A 6,071-nucleotide genomic window follows, 5' to 3' on the forward strand; every position below is an offset into this window, starting at 1 on the left:
CAGCCCTACAACCAGGTTAATCTGATAATGTGCTAACATACTCTCTATTAACTTCTCTGATAATATACAACCCACTGACATAAGCAGGTAGTTGACAGCTGTCCTCACCCACTATACTTACACCCACAACTCATGCTCAGAATATAAAATCAACCACTGGAAGACACTTTGCTATTGCTCCCGTTCCTCCTACAAATCTTCTCCCCAGAAACCCTCCAAAATGCTAACCTCAAAAAGATGCCCAAGTCATTGTGTTCTCTTCTACAAATGGGTAAGTTATTGCTTCAATGACAAGTCCAAGGGGAACAAATAGAAGGGGCTGTTTGCGTGCAGCCTTGACCAGTGTTCCTAAGTGGTTAGAGCATCAGCACCCCCACCGCCCTACAAACCTCTGCACCGAAGGATTGTGGGTTCGATTGCAGGTCAAGGGTGCATGCCTTAGTTGCAGGTTGGATCCCAGGCACTGATCGGGGCACATGCAGAAGGCTGTCTCACCTCTCTCTCTCTCTCTCTCTCTCTTTCTCTCTCCCCCCTCCCTCCTTTCCACTCTTTCTAAAAATCAATGGAAAAAATATCCTTGGGTGAGGATTAACAAAAGAAAAGACAGACGCATGCAGAGTGGGTCAGTCCCCAACACTACCTAATGGAGTTGATCATTGTGTGTTTACAGTAACCACTGAAACCTACTCCCACCAGGCAAGGGCACACCAAACTCTGTACAGAAAGATCTGCTGTGACCCTGCAGTTACATCATCACATAGGAAGGGCTCTCTGGGAAAATGACTGCATACACTTGGCCCTAGAAGAATGAAATGCAGGTTCAGAAAATGATAGTGAACACTTAACTATTGTCTACTAGACATAAACGCTCTCTGGGATCACATTAGCCCAAAGAGTCTGCTTTAGTTGATGTTTAAAACCAACATCTAAGTGAGCTTGCCCCAGGGGCATGTGCCTGAGGCTTGGCGGGCGGGGGAAGGGGGGAGAGAACCTGGCTGAACCAACCCTTTTTCAAAACCTATTGTGTACTATTTGATGAATACCATATTCATTCATTATTTTGCATGCATATTTTAACACATGCCTAACTAATCTTTGTCCAATGATGGCCCTCCCAACCCTACATGGTCTTTGCCAAGGACACAGAGGGACAGGGCAGTTTTAGTGAATCATCTGACAACCTTCGGAGGCCATACAATACCATAGTGGCTCAGAGGGCAAGGCCTGGAGTCAAATAAAGTTCAGAGCCAGTTCCCACTGCTTCCTTGGACTTTGAACAAGTTCCTTGATCTCTCACTGTCTTAGTTTCTTTTTCTGAGTGAAATGGAGGGATGCTTCATAAAGTTTCTTGGGAGGATTAACTACAACGTAGTACATGGGAAATGCTTTCTTCAGCCGCCTATGTCAACATCAGCCTTTACAGTTTTCATCACCCCAGATGAGGAAACTAAGACCCACAAGTGAAGAGAGGGCCCACCGTACAAGTACTAAGAGACATGGTTGGGGCTCACGAAGTCTCTCTCACCTGAAATTCTTTAAGTGCTCTTTCCTAAATTAGTGGCTCTCCACCAGTGGCTGAACCTACAGCATTCTTAAAAAAAACAGGATGCAGCCCAGACGGTGTGGCTCAGTGGTTGAGCATTGACCTATGAACCAGAAGATCAGAGTTCAATTCCCCATCAGGGCACATGCCCAGGTTGTAGGCTCCATCCCCAGAGGGGGGTGTGCAGGAGGCAGCCAATCAATGATTCTTTCTCATCATTGATGTTTCTATCTCTTTCTCTCCCTTCCTCTCTGAAATCAATAAAAATATATTAAAAACAAAACAGGATGCCCAGGCCTCCCCTGTGGCAATTCTGACTTGGTTTAAAGCATCATATGGAATATCCCAAGAAACTAGAAACACCAATCAGAAAGAATATATGCACCCCTATGTTCATAGCAGCACAATTCACCATAGCTAAGATTTGGAAACAGCCTAAGTGCCCATCAGCAGATGAGTGGATTAAAAAACTGTGGTACATCTACACAATGGAATACTGTGCTGCGGTAAAAAAGAAGGAATTCTTACCATTTGCAACAGCATGGATGGAACTGGAGAGCATTATGCTATGTGAAATAAGCCAGTCAATGAAAGAAAAATACCACATGATCTCACTTATTCATGGATAATTGAGACATAAACTTTTGAACAATAACCAATGGACACAGACAACAGGGGGATGAGGGCATGAGTGGGGGTTGGGAGGGTAACGGGGGCATAAGTACACATATGTAATACCTTAATCAATAAAGAAATTTAAAATATATATATAAATAAATAAAAAATAGTAAAGTATCATATGGATTCCCCACTCCCTAAAATATCCCCAAAATTATTCTAATGTATAGCCAGGGCCAAGTATCAACAGTATAGGTAGGAATTTCTCTTAAACACTCCCCCTACCTTCCTTCTTTAAACTAGAATGCCTTCAGTGGCTTTTAGCCCCTGCTGAGATGAAAACCCTTCTATCAGTACACAGTATGCAACTTACTTTAATGATGAGAAAACTAAGGTTCTTTTTTTAAATTGATTTGAGAGAAATGTTGATTTGTTGTTCCACTTTTTCATTGCATTCATCGGCTGCTTCTTGGACGTGCCCTGACCAGAGCTCAAACCCGAAACCTTGGCATATGGGGACGATGCTCTAACCAACTGAGCTACCTGACCAGGGCCAAGAAAATGAAGGTTCTGAGTGGGTAAATAAGCAGGGACTCCCATGCGGAGGCTCTCCACTTTTACTGATGACAGAGAAAGGACAGGCAGTCCTTGCCAGTCATTTTTAACGTCCTTGTCGATGATGTTGATTGGCCAATTCCGTTAAGTCTCCCCAAGTTACAGCATGCATTTGAAGGAAGCTGCAGGCTTTATAAGAAGTATTTACCACCATGTGGGGGGTCCTAACAGGGCATCCAATGAATGTGCTTCAAAGGAAGAAATATCAAACTAATCAGTCTGGGGTTTCCTGATGTTTTATTGTTCTTTGCACATGAAAGGTAATGTTCCCCATGGCCTCAGAGGAATCTGCTGCAGACCCCCAGTTACAACACCACTTAGAAAGATGGTAACAGGTTTAGAAGGAAGAAAATCCAACCAATGTTCCAAATGCCATTAAGGAAGGGGGTGGGTCAGGAAAGATGCCAAGAAAAAACACCCTGATTTCTCCATTCCGACGGAAGACAAATGCGGCTATAGGAACCAAAAAAGACACCGCTACTTGAAATAAGGGCATGTAATAACTATTTAGGCTGCGGTTATTTTTATAAGGAAGAACACATCTGAGATTACACCTCAGAACCACACTCAGAATTCCAGAAGTAGGCGGGGAAAGGGAATTAATCCCTCAGCTTTTAACATCCCCCACCCCACCCCCAAGCTCTGAAAGGTTCTGACAGGGATTTTTAGGCAAATCTCTCATCGGCGTGTGAAACGTGCAGACTGACAGAGTCTAATGGATGGGTCTCTGATGCCTGGAGGAAGGAAGCATCACTGCACATTTGTGTCTCTCATAATCACACGACTGGGCAAATGCAGTCAATCTGTGCCCTCTACATGGAAACTCAGGGTCATTCCTCCCAGACCTCAGCCCACCACCATGAACCTCAAGGGACTACTAAATGTGCGTGCACACGTGTGTGTGTGTGTGTGTGTACACACGCACACAAATGCATGCATTTGCATAAAGAGAGAGAACCAACATATATTCATGACCAATTACAGTTTACCAAGTGCTCCGTAAATACACTTTATTCCAAGTCACAAAGGGCTGAACTGAATTGTTCCTGCATCTTGCTGTAGCCAAATCTCCCTCATGATTTGAGGCACTGCATTTCTCACCACCAGTAGGTTTTAAAGAAATACAAGCAGACTGTGGTCAGTACAGTTTATAAACTATTTAAGAGCATAGCTAACCCTAGCTGGTTTGGCTCAGTGGATAGAGTATCGGCCTAAGGACTGTGGGGTCCTGGGTTCGATTCTGGTCAAGGGCACATGCCCGGGTTGTGGGCTCAACTCCCAGTAGGCGGTATGCAGGAGGAAGCCAACCAATGATTCTCTCTCATCATTGAATTCAACTTAAAAAAAAAAAGAGCATATCTAGTCCTGGCCAGTGTGCTCAGACGATTGGGCATCATCCCATGCATCGAAGGGATGCCAGTTCAACTCCCCGTCAGGGCACTTGCCCAGGTGTCAGGCTCAATCCCCAGTAGGGGATGTACAGGAGGCTCTCACATCAATGTTTCTCTCTCTCCCCGTCTAAAAGTCAATAAAGCATTCCTTTAAAAAACAAAAGAGTGCATCTAAAAGATGCAGACCTGCCAAACTCCTGGCTACCTTGCAAATAAACCCAGTTAGTTCTCCTTAAGGCTTCTGTGGCCCCAAGAACCCTCAGGTCCAGCAAAGGAGACAAGCTGGTGGAGGAGGGGCCGCCAGTATCAGGAGTGCCTTACCAGGTCCCCATCACCTCTATGACCAAGGAGCACCACAGGGCCAGTTCTCCCCACCTCCTGGGGCAGGTGGGCGTGCGGGGCGGGGGCAGTGATTCACACCTGAGCTGTCACCACAGCTGTGTGGGCTGTCACAACAGCAAAGGTCAGCAAGCCACCTCCCCTAAACAGCCACTGAGGCCTAGAAGCCATCCCTAGGGCTTGCATCTGGGATCCCATGTTTACTTGGGCAATCCAACCTGGCTGGGGACAAAACACCCACCATTGGGTTCTACCCAATCCACCTGATGGGCTCCTGGGCAGGTGACCTGGAGGAGCGGTGTTACTTTCAAACCACTGGAACTACTCTTTTAAGAGGTGACTCTCTCCATAGCTAGGGATAGAACCTAAGGCACACCTTTCCAAAGCATTTCTGGCCAACGGCAGACGGGGCAGGTTGGTGCACTGTGCGTGCACCTCCCGCGCCCGCCCGAGCGAAACGCTGCCAACTGTACAGTCAGGGATCCACAAACCGTCCGACAAACCGGGGCCAATGGCTTAGTTCCAGAGTGAGCTCTCTTGTGGCCCCAGCACAGGAGCTAGAGGTGGGAGCAGAGAGAAGAGACAGAAATACGTATAGAGGGAGAGAGAGGTGAAAAGAGAGGACAAATATAAAGAAAGTAGAGAGGTTATAAATATATAGAAAAAAGGAGAGATATGGGGGATGGAAATATAAAGATGAGATTAAAATGTATGGAAAAGGAGACTAAGAGAAGGTGAAAACAGAGGCAGGGAGGAGACAGAAATATAGAGGGGCTAAGAGAGACTATGGAAATAGAAGTAAAGAACAACAAAAAATAAACAAACAAAAAGAAATAGAGGTAAAGAGAGCGGGTTAGAGAGAGGTGAGGCACAGATGGAGACCCGAGGTGACGCTTCGCGTACGAGCGGCCTCGTCCCTTGGCCGGACTCAGCCCGGCGGGCGCACGGGAGGATGGCCGGGACTGGGGAACACGCGAGCGTCCCTTCTCAAAGGTCCCGAAGCAAAGGCTCACTGCAGTGCCCTGCGCTTCCTCCCCCTGCTCTCTGGGGCCAGTACCCCGGCGCGCTCGCGGCTTCCGGCTCCCTCTACGCTGGGGGGAACAAGCCGGTGCGGCCAGCCGAGCCACCCGCGGCACACACCGGGCAGGGGAGGTGCAGCGCCGGCGCAAGAGCCCGCGCTGTCCCGGCTCCGCGCCACCGCCAACCCCTCCCCGCGCTCCCGGGAGGAGTGGAAGGAGCCCCGCCCCAGCCAGCGGAGACTGCGGTGGAGGGAGGTACCCGGCCCCGCAGGAGCGCGCTCGAGGAGAGGAGTCGGTACAAAAGCTCCGTGCCAGCTCCCGCCCTACAATGGCTTTGCTCTCCACGCGGCGCGCCTCTCCCCTGCAGCCCGGCCCCTGCACCTATCTGTACTCACATCTGGGCAACGAAGGACGGTGGTCGACCGGGATCCAGATCTTCTGCACCCGGCTCTGAGTCAGCTCCAGGGGCATCTTCACAGCCTAGACTCCGCGGCCCTCCTCTGGCGAATAATTCAGACTTGGGGAAGAGATCGGCTTGTCGACTCC

At 48.4% G+C, this 6,071-nt stretch overlaps 1 protein-coding gene across 5 annotated transcripts in view; it reads right to left on the minus strand.

The window, feature by feature from the left end:
• PFKFB3 (6-phosphofructo-2-kinase/fructose-2,6-biphosphatase 3) overlaps nt 1-6,071 on the minus strand; it is a 29,782-nt gene that overhangs the window by 22,953 nt on the left and 758 nt on the right. For all 5 annotated transcript variants that reach the window (XM_015569740.1, XM_015569739.1, XM_015569738.1 and 2 more), the window contains exon 2: nt 5,921-6,067. In XM_015569740.1, the coding sequence (XP_015425226.1) occupies nt 5,921-5,996 (76 nt within the window). In that variant the 5' untranslated portion in view covers nt 5,997-6,067. The remainder of the gene's footprint in view (nt 1-5,920; nt 6,068-6,071) is intronic.

Source organism: Myotis davidii, unplaced genomic scaffold, assembly GCF_000327345.1.
Source record: "Myotis davidii unplaced genomic scaffold, ASM32734v1 scaffold544, whole genome shotgun sequence".
Lineage (NCBI taxonomy): Eukaryota > Metazoa > Chordata > Mammalia > Chiroptera > Vespertilionidae > Myotis > Myotis davidii.